This window comes from Festucalex cinctus, chromosome 12 (genome assembly GCF_051991245.1).
Source record: "Festucalex cinctus isolate MCC-2025b chromosome 12, RoL_Fcin_1.0, whole genome shotgun sequence".
Lineage (NCBI taxonomy): Eukaryota > Metazoa > Chordata > Actinopteri > Syngnathiformes > Syngnathidae > Festucalex > Festucalex cinctus.
The window spans coordinates 18,920,136-18,940,934 of NC_135422.1; the positions used below are offsets into that span (position 1 = coordinate 18,920,136).

A 20,799-nucleotide genomic window follows, 5' to 3' on the forward strand; every position below is an offset into this window, starting at 1 on the left:
CAGCGTTAGCTAATTTAACCATATCCCAACTTGTCAGCTGTTTGGTAGCAATTTGTGGTAAGACATGAAACTCTTCAGACATGCTTTGACTAATAATATGTATTTATTATGTGTATATTGCAGACATTGTTGAAGCATATGGAATAGTCCAGAGGTCATTAAAAGCTATTTACACAGACAGCTTTATTATTATTCACACTGGCTGAGAATGCGCTGCTGATACATAGAATATGTATGTATTGTAGCAAATGAGGTTTAAGCAAAAATCTTAATAAAAATATAGTTACAGTGGTACACTTTTTTTGTAATCGTAACTGTTATATTTCTTTGCGAGAGTTTCCTTTACTGCATCAACAAGAATATACACACACACACACACACACACACACACACACCCACGCACACACACAGACTATCGTAAACATTCATTCTCATTCTGCTATAGCCTGATTGTTAACACTCTTGTGATGCTAGAGCACAGATGCTGCGAGTAAACATGTTCTGTACCACATATAAGCATATTTACGGAAGCCCTGTCATAAGACACCTAGACACATAGCTTATGAACAATTTCATCGCCATTTTTTCCTCTGCCAACATTGATTGTCCGTCTTTTTCATCCACCAACATGCAGCCAGAGGTTTATTTTAATACCTGCCCTGACTAAACAATGATAATTATTGGAACGTTTGTGTTGATTTAGCTAGCACCTCACTTCTCAGCACCGTCAAAAAATCTCATTTTCTCTGAGTGAACGGATTCCCGGAGACGCTGGATGGACGACGCCGTCTCGTCATCGGCGAAGAACTCTGCGGGGTCGAACGTTTTCGTGATCTGTTGGGTGATCACAAAGGTTTCTGTGCTTTCGCGCGACGTTTCGCGCACGATGCGTTTCTGCGACACCGTCTTCCTGCTGCTCTGAGCGCTCTCCACTGTCCACGACGACGACATCTGGCTGGCCTCGCCTGTCGACTGGACCGCGGACATCAGTTTGGCGTGATGCGATTCGGGGCCTGGTTGCACATTGGATGTGAAAACGTGTATTTTCTCCGACGCCAGCCTGAGAGTTTCCTCGGAGGAAGACACCTCAGACGACAGGATAGTGACCTTCTCGGGTAAGTTTGGCTCGATGGTGATCAGCTCAGACCTGGCAGTAGAAGTTGCGACGTTCATCTCTCCGAGTTCTGGAGGTAAGTTCTGATCGGAATATTTGACCGTTATCTTGGTCGGAGAAGATGAGGGGAAACTGACATACTCGCTTGTCACTGTCGAGCTGATGTCAGCAAAGATGTCTGATGACTGCACAGAACAGGTTGGGCTCATGTTCTCGTCGCGTTCACCTGACGGGCTTTTTTGATCCTTCTCATCATTTTTGGGGGGCGTTTTGGCAGGTTCTAAAGGTGAGGAGAGCCCAAATGTTGGAAACTTAAACCATCCCGCCCGATCGGGACTTTTAGTAGCTTGTTGCTTGGTTTGTTTGTCCTTCCATTCGATTTCTCCCTTTGTGGTGTCTTTGTGGTGCGCGTCCCCTTTTTCTGTTTTTACTACATCGAATTCAGTGTCAGTATTTTTGAGGACAACTCCAAATGATGTGGGAGTTGCTTGTGGCGATTTCCCATCTCCATTCACTGCAGTTTTAATCTCTGGTTGATTGTCTTTATATTCTGTGTCAGGTGACACACTTTCTACTTCTGGTTTTTGTCGTGAGAATGCCAGTTTGGACATTTTGAAGGATGGCAGTTTGAATTTGCTCGGAGAGACGGGACTCGTGTCGTCATTCTCTGTCCCTTTTCTCAATTTGACGTCGACTTCAACTTTTGGTGCTTCCCTGACTGAAATTTCCAATTGTTCAACTTCAACATCCGACGCCTTGATGTCAGCATCAACACCTGGTATTGGTTTCATTTTGATTCCTGATCCCTCAAGTTCATCTCCTTTAGCTGTATCTTCTAGAGACATGCCTATAATGCCAATGCTGGGTGCTGAAACCACCAGCTTTCCTTCATCTTCAGGCATCTCCAGCTCTTTGCCATCAATATCAGTGTCTTCATCCATGGCAGGCACTTCAACACGAACTTTTGATGGAGAACCTCCAAATTTAGGTAATTTGAAAGATGGTAATTTAAATTTTGATGGAGAACCTTCAGCACTACTTTTTTTAACTTCAATCTTAGCAGCTTCTATTTCACCTTTCGTAGATTTTAGTTTCATGTCAGAATCTGGGATTTGAAGATCAGCATCTGGGAGTGTGAAATCTCCATCCTTCTTTGATAAGCTTATATCGATGTCTTTTACTTTTGGAATGGAAATGCCCAACTTTTTGATTTTAAAGTTACTCTCCTGCTCATCTATATTTACATCGTGTTCTGGTGGTTGAAACTCCACTTGAGGTGAAGTGATTTCTATTTTCCCCTCAGGAAGAGAAACATCAACATCTGGGAGATCAATATCAACGTCAGAGTCTTTGCTGCTTTGCTTGCTTAATGAGAATTTGGGAAATGCAAATCTAGACTTTTTCACTTTGACATCAACATGTGTGGCAGGATCAGGAATTTTGGCATCAACCTTTAATTCAGGTGATTTTATACCTCCACCATGTACCTTCATGTCCGTGTCCGTATCAGCCACGTCAACACTGACCTGTGGTAAGGCCACTCCTAATTTGGGTAATTTGAATGTTGGCAGTTTGAATTTTGATGGAGATCCTTCAACACTCCCTGATGGAGCTTCAATTTTAGGAGCTTCAGTATCCACTTGAACTGATGGCAGTTTAACATCAATATCTGGGAGTTCAACTTCAGCTTCTGGGAGTTTCATCTCTCCATCTTTCTTTGATATGCTCATGTCAATGTCGGGTCCTTTCATTTTTGGCATAGAGATGCCAAACTTTGGCATTTTGAACTTGCTCTCCTGGCCGTCTATATTCACATCAACTTCTGGTGGTTGAAACTCCACTTGAGGTGAAGTGATTTGTAGTTTCCCCTCAGCAATAGAAACATCAACATCTGGGAGATCAATATCAACGTCAGAGTCTTTGCTTCTTTGCTTGGTTAATGAGAATTTGGGAAATGCGAATCTAGACTTTTTCCCTTTGACATCAACATCTGTGGCAGGATCAGGAATTTTAGTGTCCATCTTTAATTGTGGTGATTTTATACCTCCACCATGTACCTTGGTGTCCGTATCAGCCACGTCAACACTGACCTGTGGTAAGGCCACCCCTAATTTGGGTAATTTGAATGTTGGGAGTTTGAATTTTGATGGAGATCCTTCAACACTACCTGGTGGAGCTTCAATTTTAGGAGCTTCAGCATCCACTTGAACTGATGGCAGTTTAACATCAATATCTGGGAGTTCAACTTCAGCTTCTGGAAGTTTGATATCTCCATCTTTCTTTGATATGCTTATGTCAATGTCGGGTCCTTTCATTTTTGGCATAGAGATGCCAAACTTTGGCATTTTAAACTTGCTCTCCTGGCCGTCTATATTCACATCAACTTCTGGTGGTTGAAACTCCACTTGAGGTGAAGTAATTTGTATTTTTCCCTCAGGAATAGAAACATCAGCATCTGGGAGATCAATATCAACGTCAGAGTCTTTGCTGCTTTGCTTGGTTAATGAAAATTTGGGAAATGAGAATCTAGACTTTTTCACTTTGACATCAACATCTGTGGCAGGATCAGGAATTTTGGCATCAACCTTTAATTCTGGTGATTTTATACTTCCTCCATGTACCTTGATATCTGTGTCCGTATCAGCCCCGTCAACACTGACCTGTGGTAAGGCCACACCTAATTTGGGTAATTTGAATGTTGGTAGTTTGAATTTTGATGGAGATCCTTCAACACTACCTGGTGGAGCTTCAATTTTAGGAGCTTCAGTATCCACTTGAACTGATGGCAGTTTAACATCAATATCTGGGAGTTCAACTTCAGCTTCTGGAAGTTTGATATCTCCATCTTTCTTTGATATGCTTATGTCAATGTCGGGTCCTTTCATTTTTGGCATAGAGATGCCAAACTTTGGCATTTTAAACTTGCTCTCCTGGCCGTCTATATTCACATCAACTTCTGGTGGTTGAAACTCCACTTGAGGTGAAGTAATTTGTATTTTTCCCTCAGGAATAGAAACATCAGCATCTGGGAGATCAATATCAACGTCAGAGTCTTTGCTGCTTTGCTTGGTTAATGAAAATTTGGGAAATGAGAATCTAGACTTTTTCACTTTGACATCAACATCTGTGGCAGGATCAGGAATTTTGGCATCAACCTTTAATTCTGGTGATTTTATACTTCCTCCATGTACCTTGATATCTGTGTCCGTATCAGCCCCGTCAACACTGACCTGTGGTAAGGCCACCCCTAATTTGGGTAATTTGAATGTTGGCAGTTTGAATTTTGATGGAGATCCTTCAACACTACCTGACGGAGCTTCAATTTTAGGAGCTTCAGTATCCACTTGAACTGATGGCAGTTTAACATCAATATCTGGGAGTTCAACTTCAGCTTCTGGGAGTTTGATCTCTCCATCTTTCTTTGATATGCTCATGTCAATGTCGGGTCCTTTCATTTTTGGCATAGAGATGCCAAACTTTGGCATTTTGAACTTGCTCTCCTGGCCGTCTATATTCACATCAACTTCTGGTGGTTGAAACTCCACTTGAGGTGAAGTGATTTGTATTTTCCCCTCAGCAATAGAAACATCAACATCTGGGAGATCAATATCAACGTCAGAGTCTTTGCTGCTTTGCTTGGTTAATGAGAATTTGGGAAATGCGAATCTAGACTTTTTCACTTTGACATCAACATCTGTGGCAGGATCAGGAATTTTAGTGTCCATCTTTAATTCTGGTGATTTTATACCTCCACCATGTACCTTGGTGTCCGTATCAGCCACGTCAACACTGACCTGTGGTAAGGCCACCCCTAATTTGGGTAATTTGAATGTTGGGAGTTTGAATTTTGATGGAGATCCTTCAACACTACCTGGTGGAGCTTCAATTTTAGGAGCTTCAGTATCCACTTGAACTGATGGCAGTTTAACATCAATATCTGGGAGTTCAACTTCAGCTTCTGGAAGTTTGATATCTCCATCTTTCTTTGATATGCTTATGTCAATGTCGGGTCCTTTCATTTTTGGCATAGAGATGCCAAACTTTGGCATTTTAAACTTGCTCTCCTGGCCGTCTATATTCACATCAACTTCTGGTGGTTGAAACTCCACTTGAGGTGAAGTGATTTCTATTTTCCCCTCAGGAAGAGAAACATCAACATCTGGGAGATCAATATCAACGTCAGAGTCTTTGCTGCTTTGCTTGCTTAATGAGAATTTGGGAAATGCAAATCTAGACTTTTTCACTTTGACATCAACATGTGTGGCAGGATCAGGAATTTTGGCATCAACCTTTAATTCAGGTGATTTTATACCTCCACCATGTACCTTCATGTCCGTGTCCGTATCAGCCACGTCAACACTGACCTGTGGTAAGGCCACTCCTAATTTGGGTAATTTGAATGTTGGCAGTTTGAATTTTGATGGAGATCCTTCAACACTCCCTGATGGAGCTTCAATTTTAGGAGCTTCAGTATCCACTTGAACTGATGGCAGTTTAACATCAATATCTGGGAGTTCAACTTCAGCTTCTGGGAGTTTCATCTCTCCATCTTTCTTTGATATGCTCATGTCAATGTCGGGTCCTTTCATTTTTGGCATAGAGATGCCAAACTTTGGCATTTTGAACTTGCTCTCCTGGCCGTCTATATTCACATCAACTTCTGGTGGTTGAAACTCCACTTGAGGTGAAGTGATTTGTAGTTTCCCCTCAGCAATAGAAACATCAACATCTGGGAGATCAATATCAACGTCAGAGTCTTTGCTTCTTTGCTTGGTTAATGAGAATTTGGGAAATGCGAATCTAGACTTTTTCCCTTTGACATCAACATCTGTGGCAGGATCAGGAATTTTAGTGTCCATCTTTAATTGTGGTGATTTTATACCTCCACCATGTACCTTGGTGTCCGTATCAGCCACGTCAACACTGACCTGTGGTAAGGCCACCCCTAATTTGGGTAATTTGAATGTTGGGAGTTTGAATTTTGATGGAGATCCTTCAACACTACCTGGTGGAGCTTCAATTTTAGGAGCTTCAGCATCCACTTGAACTGATGGCAGTTTAACATCAATATCTGGGAGTTCAACTTCAGCTTCTGGAAGTTTGATATCTCCATCTTTCTTTGATATGCTTATGTCAATGTCGGGTCCTTTCATTTTTGGCATAGAGATGCCAAACTTTGGCATTTTAAACTTGCTCTCCTGGCCGTCTATATTCACATCAACTTCTGGTGGTTGAAACTCCACTTGAGGTGAAGTAATTTGTATTTTTCCCTCAGGAATAGAAACATCAGCATCTGGGAGATCAATATCAACGTCAGAGTCTTTGCTGCTTTGCTTGGTTAATGAAAATTTGGGAAATGAGAATCTAGACTTTTTCACTTTGACATCAACATCTGTGGCAGGATCAGGAATTTTGGCATCAACCTTTAATTCTGGTGATTTTATACTTCCTCCATGTACCTTGATATCTGTGTCCGTATCAGCCCCGTCAACACTGACCTGTGGTAAGGCCACACCTAATTTGGGTAATTTGAATGTTGGTAGTTTGAATTTTGATGGAGATCCTTCAACACTACCTGGTGGAGCTTCAATTTTAGGAGCTTCAGTATCCACTTGAACTGATGGCAGTTTAACATCAATATCTGGGAGTTCAACTTCAGCTTCTGGAAGTTTGATATCTCCATCTTTCTTTGATATGCTTATGTCAATGTCGGGTCCTTTCATTTTTGGCATAGAGATGCCAAACTTTGGCATTTTAAACTTGCTCTCCTGGCCGTCTATATTCACATCAACTTCTGGTGGTTGAAACTCCACTTGAGGTGAAGTAATTTGTATTTTTCCCTCAGGAATAGAAACATCAGCATCTGGGAGATCAATATCAACGTCAGAGTCTTTGCTGCTTTGCTTGGTTAATGAAAATTTGGGAAATGAGAATCTAGACTTTTTCACTTTGACATCAACATCTGTGGCAGGATCAGGAATTTTGGCATCAACCTTTAATTCTGGTGATTTTATACTTCCTCCATGTACCTTGATATCTGTGTCCGTATCAGCCCCGTCAACACTGACCTGTGGTAAGGCCACCCCTAATTTGGGTAATTTGAATGTTGGCAGTTTGAATTTTGATGGAGATCCTTCAACACTACCTGACGGAGCTTCAATTTTAGGAGCTTCAGTATCCACTTGAACTGATGGCAGTTTAACATCAATATCTGGGAGTTCAACTTCAGCTTCTGGGAGTTTGATCTCTCCATCTTTCTTTGATATGCTCATGTCAATGTCGGGTCCTTTCATTTTTGGCATAGAGATGCCAAACTTTGGCATTTTGAACTTGCTCTCCTGGCCGTCTATATTCACATCAACTTCTGGTGGTTGAAACTCCACTTGAGGTGAAGTGATTTGTATTTTCCCCTCAGCAATAGAAACATCAACATCTGGGAGATCAATATCAACGTCAGAGTCTTTGCTGCTTTGCTTGGTTAATGAGAATTTGGGAAATGCGAATCTAGACTTTTTCACTTTGACATCAACATCTGTGGCAGGATCAGGAATTTTAGTGTCCATCTTTAATTCTGGTGATTTTATACCTCCACCATGTACCTTGGTGTCCGTATCAGCCACGTCAACACTGACCTGTGGTAAGGCCACCCCTAATTTGGGTAATTTGAATGTTGGGAGTTTGAATTTTGATGGAGATCCTTCAACACTACCTGGTGGAGCTTCAATTTTAGGAGCTTCAGTATCCACTTGAACTGATGGCAGTTTAACATCAATATCTGGGAGTTCAACTTCAGCTTCTGGAAGTTTGATATCTCCATCTTTCTTTGATATGCTTATGTCAATGTCGGGTCCTTTCATTTTTGGCATAGAGATGCCAAACTTTGGCATTTTAAACTTGCTCTCCTGGCCGTCTATATTCACATCAACTTCTGGTGGTTGAAACTCCACTTGAGGTGAAGTAATTTGTATTTTTCCCTCAGGAATAGAAACATCAGCATCTGGGAGATCAATATCAACGTCAGAGTCTTTGCTGCTTTGCTTGGTTAATGAAAATTTGGGAAATGAGAATCTAGACTTTTTCACTTTGACATCAACATCTGTGGCAGGATCAGGAATTTTGGCATCAACCTTTAATTCTGGTGATTTTATACTTCCTCCATGTACCTTGATATCTGTGTCCGTATCAGCCCCGTCAACACTGACCTGTGGTAAGGCCACCCCTAATTTGGGTAATTTGAATGTTGGTAGTTTGAATTTTGATGGAGATCCTTCAACACTACCTGGTGGAGCTTCAATTTTAGGAGCTTCAGTATCCACTTGAACTGATGGCAGTTTAACATCAATATCTGGGAGTTCAACTTCAGCTTCTGGAAGTGTGATATCTCCATCTTTCTTTGATATGCTTATGTCAATGTCGGGTCCTTTCATTTTTGGCATAGAGATGCCAAACTTTGGCATTTTAAACTTGCTCTCCTGACCGTCTATATTCACATCAACTTCTGGTGGTTGAAACTCCACTTGAGGTGAAGTAATTTGTATTTTTCCCTCAGGAATAGAAACATCAGCATCTGGGAGATCAATATCAACGTCAGAGTCTTTGCTGCTTTGCTTGGTTAATGAAAATTTGGGAAATGAGAATCTAGACTTTTTCACTTTGACATCAACATCTGTGGCAGGATCAGGAATTTTGGCATCAACCTTTAATTCTGGTGATTTTATACTTCCTCCATGTACCTTGATATCTGTGTCCGTATCAGCCCCGTCAACACTGACCTGTGGTAAGGCCACCCCTAATTTGGGTAATTTGAATGTTGGCAGTTTGAATTTTGATGGAGATCCTTCAACACTACCTGACGGAGCTTCAATTTTAGGAGCTTCAGTATCCACTTGAACTGATGGCAGTTTAACATCAATATCTGGGAGTTCAACTTCAGCTTCTGGGAGTTTGATCTCTCCATCTTTCTTTGATAAGCTCATGTCAATGTCGGGTCCTTTCATTTTTGGCATAGAGATGCCAAACTTTGGCATTTTGAACTTGCTCTCCTGGCCGTCTATATTCACATCAACTTCTGGTGGTTGAAACTCCACTTGAGGTGAAGTGATTTGTATTTTCCCCTCAGCAATAGAAACATCAACATCTGGGAGATCAACATCAACGTCAGAGTCTTTGCTGCTTTGCTTGGTTAATGAGAATTTGGGAAATGCGAATCTAGACTTTTTCACTTTGACATCAACATCTGTGGCAGGATCAGGAATTTTAGTGTCCATCTTTAATTCTGGTGATTTTATACCTCCACCATGTACCTTGGTGTCCGTATCAGCCACGTCAACACTGACCTGTGGTAAGGCCACCCCTAATTTGGGTAATTTGAATGTTGGGAGTTTGAATTTTGATGGAGATCCTTCAACACTACCTGGTGGAGCTTCAATTTTAGGAGCTTCAGTATCCACTTGAACTGATGGCAGTTTAACATCAATATCTGGGAGTTCAACTTCAGCTTCTGGAAGTTTGATATCTCCATCTTTCTTTGATATGCTTATGTCAATGTCGGGTCCTTTCATTTTTGGCATAGAGATGCCAAACTTTGGCATTTTAAACTTGCTCTCCTGGCCGTCTATATTCACATCAACTTCTGGTGGTTGAAACTCCACTTGAGGTGAAGTAATTTGTATTTTTCCCTCAGGAATAGAAACATCAGCATCTGGGAGATCAATATCAACGTCAGAGTCTTTGCTGCTTTGCTTGGTTAATGAAAATTTGGGAAATGAGAATCTAGACTTTTTCACTTTGACATCAACATCTGTGGCAGGATCAGGAATTTTGGCATCAACCTTTAATTCTGGTGATTTTATACTTCCTCCATGTACCTTGATATCTGTGTCCGTATCAGCCCCGTCAACACTGACCTGCGGTAAAGCCACCCCTAATTTGGGTAATTTGAATGTTGGCAGTTTGAATTTTGATGGAGATCCTTCAACACTACCTGATGGAGCTTCAATTTTAGGAGCTTCATTATCCACTTGAACTGATGGCAGTTTAAGATCAATATCTGGGAGTTCAACTTCAGCTTCTGGAAGTTTGATATCTCCATCTTTCTTTGATATGCTTATGTCAATGTCGGGTCCTTTCATTTTTGGCATAGAGATGCCAAACTTTGGCATTTTGAACTTGCTCTCCTGGCCGTCTATATTCAAATCACCTTCTGGTGGTTGAAACTCCACTTGAGGTGAAGTGATTTCCATTTTTCCTTCTGGAACAGAAACATCAACACCAGGGAGACCAATATCAACTTCAGATTCTTTGTGATCCTTCGTTATTGAGAATTTGGGAAATGAGAAAGTCGGTAGCTTGAATTTTGAAGGTGATTCCTCAACACTCCTTGTTCCAGCGACAATTTTAGGAGGTTCGATTTCTAGTTTCGCAGATGGTATTTTCATTTCAGCATCACTCAACTCATCAACTTTAGCTTCTGGGAGTGTCATATCGCCATCTTTCTTTGATAAGCTTATATCAATTTCAGGTCCTTTCATTTTTGGCATAGAAATGCCAAACTTTGGCATTTTGAACTTGCTCTCGTGCTCGTCTATATCTACACCAACTTCTGGTTGTTGAAACTCTATCTTAGGTGAAGTGATTTCTAATTTTCCTTCTGGAGCAGAAACTTCAACATCGGTGAGACCAATATCAACTTCAGATTCTTTGCTACTTTGCTTGGATAATGAAAATTTGGGAAATGAGAATCTTGACTTTTTCACTTTGCCATCAATGTCTGTGGCAGGATCCGGAATTTTTGCTTCTACATTTAAATCTGGTGATTTTATATCTGCTCCGTCAACTTCGATGTGTTTCCCCATGTCAGGCACGTCAACATTGACCTGTGGTAAAGCCACCCCTAATTTAGGTAATTTGAATGTTGGTAGTTTGAATTTGGATGGAGAGCCTTCAACACCACTTGGTTGAGCTTCAAACTTAGCACCCTCTATTTCCATTTTAGCTGATGGCATTTCAATATTTGTGAGTTTAACTTCAGCTTCTGAGAGTGTGATCTCGCCATCTTTCTTTGATAAACTTACATCAACATCAGGCCCTTTCACTTGCGGCATGGAGATGCCAAACTTTGGCATTTTAAACTTACTTTCCTCACCATCGATATTTACATCAACTTCTGGTGTTTGAAACTCCCCTTTACTTGAAGCAATTTCCAGTTGCCCTTCTGGAATAGAAACATCAACATTTGGGAGACCAATATCAACTTGAGACTCTTTGCTACTTTGCTTTGTAAATGGTAATTTGGGAAATTTTATTGTTGGTAGTTTGAATTTTGATGGCGATCCCTCAACACTACCTGGTTGAACATCAATCTCATGATCTGGTATTTCTATTTTAGCTGACGGTAGTTTCATTTCAACATCATCTGTGAGTTCAACTTTAGCTTCAGGGAGTAGAATATCTCCATCTTTTTTTGATATGCTTATATCAATGTCGGGTCCTTTCATTTTTGGCATAGAGATGCCAAACTTTGGCATTTTAAACTTGCTCTCCTGACCGTCTATATTTACATCAACTTCTGGTGGTTGAAACTCCACTTGAGGTGAAGTGATTTCCACTTTTCCTTCTGGAACAGAAACATCAACACCAGGGAGACCAATGTCAACATCAGGCTCTTTGCTACTTTCTTTGGATAATGAGAATTTGGGAAGTGAAAATGTTGGTAGCTTAAATTTAGATGGAGATCCCTCAACGCCACCTCGTTGCACTTCAATTTTAGGAGCTTCACTTTCCACTTTAACTGATGGTAGTTTAACGTCAACATCCGGGAGTTCAACTTCAGCTTCTGGGAGTTTGATCTCTCCATCTTTCTTTGACAAGCTTATATCAATGTCAGGACCTTTCACTTGTGGCATGGAAATGCCAAACTTTGGCATTTTAAACTTGCTCTCCTGACCATCTATATTCACATCACCTTCTGGTGGTTGAAACTCCACTTGAGGTGACGTGATTTCTATTTTCCCCTCTGGAATAGAAATATCAACAGCTGGGAGATCAATATCAACATCAGAGTCTTTGCTACTTTGCTTGGTTAATGACAATTTGGGAAATGCAAATCTAGACTTTTTCACTTTAACATCAACATCTGTGGCAGGATCAGGAATTTTAGCATCAACCTTTAATTCTGGTGATTTTATACCTCCTCCATGTACCTTGATGTCTGTGTCCGTATGAGTCACGTCAACACTGACCTGTGGTAAGGCCACCCCTAATTTGGGTAATTTGAATGTTGGCAGTTTGAATTTTGATGACGATCCTTCAACACTACCTGATGGAGCTTCAATTTTAGGAGCTTCAATTTCCACTCTAGCTGATGGTAGTTTAACATCAACATGCGGAATTTCAACTTCAGCTTCTGGGAGTTTGATCTCTCCATCTTTTTGTGATAAACTTATGTCAATTTCGGGTCCTTTCATTTTTGGCATAGAGATGCCAAACTTTGGCATTTTGAACTTGGTCTCCTGACCATCTATATTTACATCAACTTCTGGTGGTTGAAACTCCACTTGAGGTGAAGTGATTTCTATTTTCCCCTCAGGAATAGAAACATCAGCATCTGGGAGATCAATATCAACGTCAGAGTCTTTGCTGCTTTGCTTGGTTAATGAAAATTTGGGAAATGAGAATCTAGACTTTTTCACTTTAACATCAACATCTGTGGCAGGATCAGGAATTTTAGCATCAACCTTTAATTCTGGTGATTTTATACTTCCTCCATGTACCTTGATGTCTTTGTCCGTATCAGTCACGTCAACACTGACCTGTGGTAAGGCCATCCCTAATTTGGGTAATTTTAATGTTGGCAGTTTGAATTTTGATGGCGATCCTTCAACACTTCCTGGTTGAGCTTCAATTTTAGGAGCTTCAATATCCACTTTCGCTGATGGTAGTTTAATTTCAGCATCCGGGAGTTCAACTTGAGTTTCTAGGAGCCTTATCTCTCCATCCGTTGTGTCGGGTCCTTTTACTTTTGGCATGGAGATTCCAAACTTTGGCAATTTAAACTTGCTCTCCTGACCATCTACATTTACATCAATTTCTGGTGGTTGAAATTCCACTTGAGGAACAGTAACCTCCAGATTTCCTTCTGGAATAGAAACATCAACATCTCGCACACCAATATCATCTTCAGACTCTTTGCTACTTTGCTTGGTTAATGAGAATTTGGGAAATGAAAATTTAGACTTTTTCATTTTTACATCAACATCTGTAGCAGGATCATGAACTTTAGCTTCAATTTTTATTTCTGGTGATTGTATATTTGCTCCGACCACCTTGATTTCTTTGTCCACTTCCGCACTCACCTGTGGTAAAGCCATCCCTAATTTTGGTAATTTGAATGTTGGTAGTTTGAATTTTGAAGGAGATCCCTCAACGCTGGCTGGGTGAACTTCAGTCTTTGGCCCTTCTATTTCCACTTTTGCTGATGGTAGTTTCAATTCAGCGTCTGTGAGTTGAACCTCAGCTTCTGGGAGTTTGATATCCCCATCTTTCCTTAATAAACCTATATCAATGTCGGGTCCTTTTACTTTTGGCATGGAGATGCCAAATTTTGGCATTTTTAACTTGCTGTCCTGGCCATCTATATTTACATCAATATCTGATGGTTTAAATTCTACCTTAGGTGAAGTGATTTCCAGTTTTCCTGCTGGAACAGAAACATCAACATCGGGGAGACCAATATCAACTTCAGACTCTTTACTACTTTGCTTGGTTAATGAGAATTTGGGAAATGAGAATCTAGACTTTTTCACTTTGACGTCAACATCTGTAGCAGTATCAGGAAGTTCTGCTTCTAGTTTTATATCTGGTGACTTTACATCTGTTTGCTCCACTTTGACATCTTTGTCCACTTCCACACTGGCCTGCGGCAAGGCCACCCCTAATTTTGGTAATTTCAGTGTTGGTAGTTTGAATTTCGAGGGAGATTCCTCAAGACTCCCTTGTTGAGCTTCAATCTTGGGACCTTCTGTTTCGACTTTAGCTGATGGTAGTTTCATTTCAACAGATGTGAGTTGAACTTCACTCTCTGGGTGTCTTATTTCTCCATCTTTCTTTGATATGCTTATATCTATGTCAGGCCCTTTTACTTTTGGCATGGAGATGCCAAATTTTGGCATTTTAAACTTGCTCTCCTGCCCATCTGTACCGACATCAACTTCTGGTGATTTAAAATCCACTTGAGGTAGAGTGACCTCTAAATTTCCCTTTGGTATAGAAGCATCAACATCTGGGAGGCCAGTCTCAACTTCGGATTCTTTACTACTTTGCTTAGTTATTGAGAATTTGGGAAACGAGAATGTTGGTAGTTTAAATTTTGATGGTGATCCCTCAAGATTGCTTGTTTGCACTTCAATCTTAGGACCTTCTATTTCTGCTTTAGCTGATGGTAGTTTCATTTCAATATCTGTGAGTTGAACTTCGGCTTCTGGGAGTCTGAGCTCTCCATCCTTCTCTGATAAGCTGATATTAATTTCAGGTCCTTTTACTTTGGGCTTGGAGATGCCAAATTTGGGCATTTTAAACTTGTTCTCCTGTTCGTCTAAATTCACATCAACTTGCGGTGGTTGAAATTCCACTTGAGGAAGAGCAACCTCCAGATTTCCTTCTAGAATAGAAACATCAACATCTGGCACACCAATATCATATTCAGACTCTTTGCTACTTTGCTTGGTTAATGAGAATTTAGGAAATGAGAAACGAGACTTTTTCACTTTGACATCAAAATCTGTAGCAGACTCTGGAAGTTTACCTTGAACGTTTAATTCTGGTGATTTTACATCTACTTTATCCACCTTGACGTGTTTCTCCATTTCCACATTGACCTGTGGTAAAGCTACTCCTAATTTAGGTAATTTTAGTGTTGGTAGTTTGAATTTAGAAGGCGACCCCTCAATACTGCCTGCTTGAGCTTCAATCTTGATACCTTCTACTTCTGCTTTAGCTGTTGGGAGTTTAATTTCGACATCTGTGAGTTCAACTTCAGCTTCTGGGAGTTTGATATCTCCATCTTTCTTTGATAGGCTTATATCAATGTCTGGCTCTTTCATTTTTGGCAATGATATGCCAAACTTTGGCATTTTAAACTTGCTGTCATGCTCTTCAATATCTACGTCAACTTCTGGTGGTTGAAATTCCACTTTAGGTGATGTGAGTTCCAGTTTTCCTTCTGGAAGAGAAACGTCAACAGCTGGGAGATCAATCTCAACTTCAGACTCTTTGCTGCTTTGCTTTGTCAACGACAATTTGGGAAATTTCACTACTGGTAGTTTGAATTTTGAAGGAGATCCCTCAACCCCACTTGTTTGTGCTTCAATCTTTGGACCTTCTATATCCACTTTAGCTGATGGTAGTTTCATGTCAGCATCTGTTAGTTGAACTTCAGCTTCTGGGATTTTGATCTCTCCATCTTTCTTTGACAAACTTATATCAATGTCAGGGCCTTTTAATTTAGGCATGGCAATGCCAAACCTAGGCACTTTAAACTTGCTCGCCTGGTCATCTATTTTGACATCAACTTCTGGTGTTTGAAACTCAATTTGAGGTTGAGTCCCTTTCAACTGTCCTTCTGGAATAGAAATGTTAACATCTGGGTGACCAATCTCAACTTCAGACTCTTTGCTACTTTGCTTAGTTAATGAGAATTTGGGGAATTTTACAGTCGGTAATTTGAATTTTGATGGTGATCCTTCAAAATTGCTTGTTTGAGCTTCAATATTTGGACCTTCTATTTCCACTTTAGTTGCTGGTAGTTCCACTTCTGGGAGTCTGATCTTTCCCTCTTTCTTTGATAAGCTTATATCAATGTCAGGGCCTGTTACCTTTGGCATGGAGATGTCAAAGTTTGGCATTTTAAACTTACTGTCCTGCTCGTACATTTTGACATCAACTTCTGCTGGTTGAAACTCAACTTTAGGTTTAATGACCTCCAAACTTCCTTGTGGAATTGAAATGTCAACATCTGGGGGAACAATTTCAACTTCAGATTCTTTGCTACTTTGCTTTGTTAAGGAGAATTTGGGGAATTTCAGTGATGGTAGTTTAAATTTTGAAGGTGATCCTTCAGGGTAATTTGTTTCAATGTCAATTTCAGGGGATTTAATTCCTACGGTGTCCGAGGTTTCTCTCAGTTCAACGTCAGGAAGATGAATTTCACCTTTGACTTTTGGTGGTATCTCTTCTGAAGCTGTTTTTGAAATGCTAAAATCAATACTTGGCCCCTTGACCTCTGGCACAGAGAAACCAAGAGTGGGTAGCTTAAACTTGCTTTCTTTCTCCTCATATTCAGCTTGATTCATTGTCATCTCTATTGATGGACCATCTGTGTCAATGTGCGGTGGTTTAATGCTAACTGCTAAAACCTCCTCAGGAATTGTGTCATCAAATCCATCTATTTTTACATGTTTGTCTCCATCGGGTACCTCTACAGAGAGACCTGGAGAAACAACCCCGAATTTTGGTAGTTTGAATGTTGGCCTCCAAAATTTCGTTGGTGATGTTGTGTCCTTTGCTGAAATATTTATCTTGGGCATTTTAATATCATCTTCAACAGAAAGCTCTTTTTTTTCCTCACTAGAGATTTTGACTTCAGCTTTGGCTTCTCGTAGATTCACATCTTTCTTTGCTGTACTTAAATCAATTTCTGGTCCTTTTACTTTTGGCATGGAGATTCCAAGTTTTGGCATTTTGAACTTGCCTCCTTTATGTTCAATTTCAGCATACAAAGGTTCAGTATCTATCTCACGATCTTCCATTTTTGCCTCTGCAATCCCAATACTCACTACTCCAAGATCGACTTTGGGAACATCTGGACATTTGATGTCAACACCTGCCTTTATGTGTTTGAATTTCTCTCTATGGTCAACATCAAATGCTTGAATTTGTGAATGAGGTTTTTTAATGTCGATCTCTGACTGTGAATCATCAATTTGTCCAATATTTACATCCATTTTTAGAGTCTCTGGAAATTTTCCATCAGTTCTTGTGTCCTGGAGATGGACATCAACATCTTTCTTTGTTAAGTCAATGTCAGGCCCTATTTTTGGCATTTTTACACCCAACTTTGGCATTTTCAACTTAATTCCCTCTCCATCTATTTCTGCCTCACACTCTGGTGGTTTAATTCCCACAGCAACCGATGATGCTGTTGGAAGCTTGACTTCGGCTTTGGCCTCACTAGTGTACATTTTGGGAATATCTGGCATTCCGACATCAACTTTAGGCTCTGGTGTGGTGACCCCCGTGCCTTTTTTTGACAAGCCTGAGTCTGTTTTGTGTCCTTTTACCTTTGGCATGGAGAAACTGAGATGTGGCATTTTAAACTTGCTTCCTTTTCCATCCTGCTCAGCATCTTTAGTCTTCATGTCTATCACAGATCCTTCAGTATCCACGCTAGGTGCGGAAATGTTTACTACAAGGTCCTTTCTGGGAATATTAATATTGGCATCAACCTTGGCCTCTGGCACAATAGCATCTCCACCTTCCTTGTGTAAACCAAAATCAAAATCGGGTCCTTTTACTTTCAATTTTGGCATTTGAAATATGCCTTCATGACCATCAAGTTTAACACCAGGCTGAAGTTCAGGTGTTTTAGCTTTCCGTGTTGACGTCTGTGCTTTTCCAGGACTTAAATCCACATCTAAGGCTTCTGGCAATTCTGCCTCAGATTCAGGCTCTGGCTTTTTCACATCCACCTCTTTTTTGAAAAAGTTTACATTGAGTTGTGGTCCAGTGATTTCCGGTATCGTGAATTCAAACTGTGGCATTTTAAACTTCCGTTCTTTTGTTCCCTGATCTATGGGCGACGCTGCAATGTCACCTGTCTGCTTCTCTTCTGGAATATGCTTGTATGCGCCTAATTGAGCATCAGGTGATTTGACTTTTCCATCAGTCTTTGATAAGCTTAAATCAGTTTCTGGACTTCTTAACTTTGGCAATGATACTTCAAATGTCAGTGTTTTGATTGGGCTTCCTTTTCCATCAAGTTCTCTCTCAACAGGGGATTCAGCTGAATCGATGTATTCGAGTTCACCAGTACTTGTCACAGCAGCTGTTTCAACTTCATACGTTTTGGCATCTAACTTGATGCCTTTGTCACTTATTTCTTCTTTTAGGAATATAGTTCTTTCTCCTTTCACCTCTTCATTCTCTGGCTTGGAAATATTTGGCTTTGGCAAATACATTCCAACGTCAGGTATTCTAAAGTCTGCCTTTGAAAACCCGATACTTGGCAAAACTATCTTTGTCGTCTTTGATTTCTTGTCAGAGTCTTTTGAGGTCAGTGCAGGTTCACACTCTTGTGTTGTCTCTGCAGTTTGGTCCATCCGGGTCACAGTTAGAACTTCTTCTGAAGGTAAGTCACCATGTTTGATCTTTGGTAGGTTGAATGAAGTCTTGGATAATTCTGGAGTGGAAGTGTCCTCAGCCTTACTGATGGGTGCCTCCTGTTTCGCTTTGCTATCAGCGACTTTAGTGGGTGTTTTTACTGATATTCTTTGAGCATTGGCATCTATCACAGTGATTTCTTCAGGAATGGGTACTCCACACATATCAACCTTGGGTAATTTATATCCAGGCAATTTTGAAACAGCTTCTTTCACGCTGTCCACATCAATTGAGAGTTGCACTGTTTCTGGTAGCACATCGTGGGGTCCTTTCACTTTTGTCCTTCTTGACATGTCCTCCATACCAGGAATTTCAATGTCTTCACGCTTAGGAAGGAGGATTCTTTTTTTAGTTTTGCCTTTGCCTTTAAGTGGTGATGTTTGTTCAATTTGAGTGGTATGCTCAAGTTGATCGTCCTTGACAGTGCCTTGATCTGCTATTTCTAAACTTGCACCCAGTGTTTTTAGCCTTTTAGGTGATTTTGCTTTTGCCTCTTTTTTGTGTGATTTTTCCTTCCCTATCATTTTAATTTTTAATTCAGACCTTTCTTTCTTCTTTTTCTTACCATCAGGAGACAGTGGTCCGGTGGGGCTTTCTTCACCCGTCAGAGCTACCGTTAGATCAGTTGTTTTTAAAGCGCTGTCTATAGCAATGAGCTCCACCTTGTGTTGAATAGCTAAAGGTTTGGTCACTCTTGAGTCAGAAACTTCTACCAGAGTCATCTCCTCGGTCCTGTGCACTTCAGGCCTTCTTCCCATGGGGCTTTGAAGGCCTTCGGGTGAGAGCAGTTCTGCAGCTTCTTGTGTGCATGTTGTCGGTGCGTCAGTGTCCTGATCCTCAGATGAACTAATGCGGCCTCTCTTTGTCAGAGACGGAAGCTTCATCTTATGCCGTTTCTTGCCTTTGAGGGCGTCTTGAGTCTTTATTGGGGACTCTGTGTCGCTCGTGGTTGGACTGAGCTCCAGCTTCCTCTGCTCATCAGCTTCTGAGGAACTGTGAGACCTTGCAAAACGGGACTTCTTTCCTCTCCCTAAGGAGGGAAACTTGGGCCAAGAAATGCGTGCATCACCTCGTCTCTTGGATTTCCCATGTTCTCTCATCTCTGGAGTGAAGGTTTCATCCTCCTGGTTGGGAACAGAAATGTTAGTGTTGTCCCAGTAAAAGAACGCCCCATAAAAAGTCTGGAGATATAAACTAAAATAGTTACAGGGATGATGTCAGACTCAGCGAGGGGCTCCGTCTCTGTGATGTCGGGTTTGCGTTTTAGGCACAGCTTCACTTTGTAAGCCTGTGCATGCTCCAGAATCTGAATGGCGTCCTGATATGACACATTGTCAAAATACACGGTGGCACTCAGAAGCTGATCGCCTGCATTTAAAGAAGGAGGAGAAGATTTTAAGAAGCATATTGGTAAGTTCTTTCTTTTGTCAAACTGGAAGAATACCTTCTTTCAATTGTAGACTTTTCGAGGCAGGTGACTCTGGCACCACTTCTTTGATGAAGATGCCTTCTTTACCTCCTCCACCGTATACAAGACCTTCTGCACCACCATCTTTGGCTGTTTTCACGATCATCCCTGACTCTGGGCTGTACGCTTCCTGTCCAAACACCAACATTTGGTAGGTAGTTGTTTAGGAACAATTGGTGCACTTTAGCAATCCTGCGAAATTGATTGGGAAATTACCCACCTTCAGTTTGCTCATCTTTGGAGTCGAGCGGCGGTCAAACCCACAACCAAAGCCAGACTTTTTACCCTTCTTTCCCCTGCCTCTCTTGTGGTGTGGGTCATCTTCCTGTAAAAAAAAAAAAAAAAAACAAAGCTGTGAGTGAACACATCCACCGCCATCATTTGTTCTCATGGTTAAATTATACAGTGTTCCCTCGTTTTCCGCTGGGGTTAGGTTCCAAAAAATACCCGCAATAAATGAAATCCGCGAAGTAGTTAGCTTTATGTTTTACAACTCTTATAAATGTTTTAAGGCTCTAAAATCCCCGACCGCACAATTTATACACTTTTCTCATTGAGGCATTTACATGTTCTCACATTTCTCTCTTGTTCAAACATTGACAATGTTCAAACCTTCATAAATTTTATAAAATGGGTATATTACTGTAAAAAAATATGCAAAATTGCTCTTAAAAAAAAATCTGCGATACAGCGAGACCGCGAAAAGTGAACCGCGTTATAGAGAGGGAAGACTGTATACGCAAATTTAGGTAGCTGAGCCAGACGGAGGACTGCAGGTATACAT

The 20,799-nt window shown here is 40.8% G+C and overlaps 1 protein-coding gene and 1 long non-coding RNA gene across 3 annotated transcripts in view; one reads left to right on the top strand and one right to left on the bottom strand.

The window, feature by feature from the left end:
* The window catches only part of LOC144031143 (uncharacterized), a 43,066-nt gene that overhangs the window by 1,923 nt on the left and 20,344 nt on the right, over nucleotides 1-20,799 (top strand). The window lies entirely within an intron of this gene.
* Nucleotides 85-20,799, bottom strand: part of LOC144031141 (uncharacterized) — a 30,770-nt gene continuing 10,055 nt past the window's right edge. The window contains exons 4-7 of the mRNA XM_077537935.1: nucleotides 20,236-20,340; nucleotides 19,992-20,145; nucleotides 19,755-19,915; nucleotides 85-19,671 (exon numbers count right to left, since the gene is read on the bottom strand). Coding sequence (XP_077394061.1) covers nucleotides 712-19,671; nucleotides 19,755-19,915; nucleotides 19,992-20,145; nucleotides 20,236-20,340 — 19,380 coding nt within the window. The 3' untranslated portion in view covers nucleotides 85-711. The remainder of the gene's footprint in view (nucleotides 19,672-19,754; nucleotides 19,916-19,991; nucleotides 20,146-20,235; nucleotides 20,341-20,799) is intronic.